Source organism: Fukomys damarensis, unplaced genomic scaffold, assembly GCF_012274545.1.
Source record: "Fukomys damarensis isolate Sample0158 unplaced genomic scaffold, DMR_v1.0_HiC HiC_scaffold_37, whole genome shotgun sequence".
NCBI classification, from domain to species: Eukaryota; Metazoa; Chordata; class Mammalia; order Rodentia; family Bathyergidae; genus Fukomys; species Fukomys damarensis.
The window spans coordinates 561126-561709 of record NW_022900949.1 but is presented as its reverse complement, the minus strand read 5'-3'; the positions used below and the strand labels follow the sequence as shown (position 1 = coordinate 561709).

General features: G+C 65.2%; 1 protein-coding gene across 1 annotated transcript in view; it reads left to right on the top strand.

The window, feature by feature from the left end:
- Colgalt1 (collagen beta(1-O)galactosyltransferase 1) overlaps window positions 1–578 on the top strand; it is a 7743-nt gene extending 7165 nt beyond the window's left edge. The window contains exon 6 of the mRNA XM_010644381.3: window positions 80–578. Coding sequence (XP_010642683.1) covers window positions 80–211 — 132 coding nt within the window. The 3' untranslated portion in view covers window positions 212–578. The remainder of the gene's footprint in view (window positions 1–79) is intronic.
- Window positions 579–584: the final 6 nt, after the last annotated feature.

Below are 584 nucleotides of genomic sequence, written 5' to 3'. Positions count from 1 at the left end.
ACGCTGGCCCGGGGTGGAAGGACGCGGGGCTGCGGCCAAGGCTGGGCCGGGTCTCAGGGACAGGCCTTGCCCCGCTCAGATCGTGGACAGGGGGCTGCAGAAGTCACTGGTGCTCGAGGACGACCTGCGCTTTGAGATCTTTTTCAAGAGGCGTCTGATGAATCTCATGCAGGACGTGGAGCGGGAGGGGCTGGACTGGGACCTCATGTGAGTGGGCGGGGCCTGCGGCCTTGTCCCTGCTCCCTCCCTGGTGGCTTTGGGATCTCCTGCAGTGGGGGGGCTCCACCTGTCGTCCCCCTCCTCCCGTCTCTCCTCCCCAGCATGTGCAGGCCCCCAATCCCACTGTGTTACTGATACGAGTCGCTGCCTGTCTCCATTCCGAGGCACCTTGCTCGCCCCAGGTTTAGCTCCAGGTGTGGCCCTGCCCTCTCCAGGTCTAACACCTCCCATGGCTCCCTAGTACCTTTAGGAAGAATGCGCCGACCCCACATCTCTCGGAAGGTGTTGTCCCCGCATCCCCCACCCAGCCCCAGTGGCCTCCCCGTCGTTCCCCCAAAGCGCTGAGCCTGCCGCCCTCCCAGGGA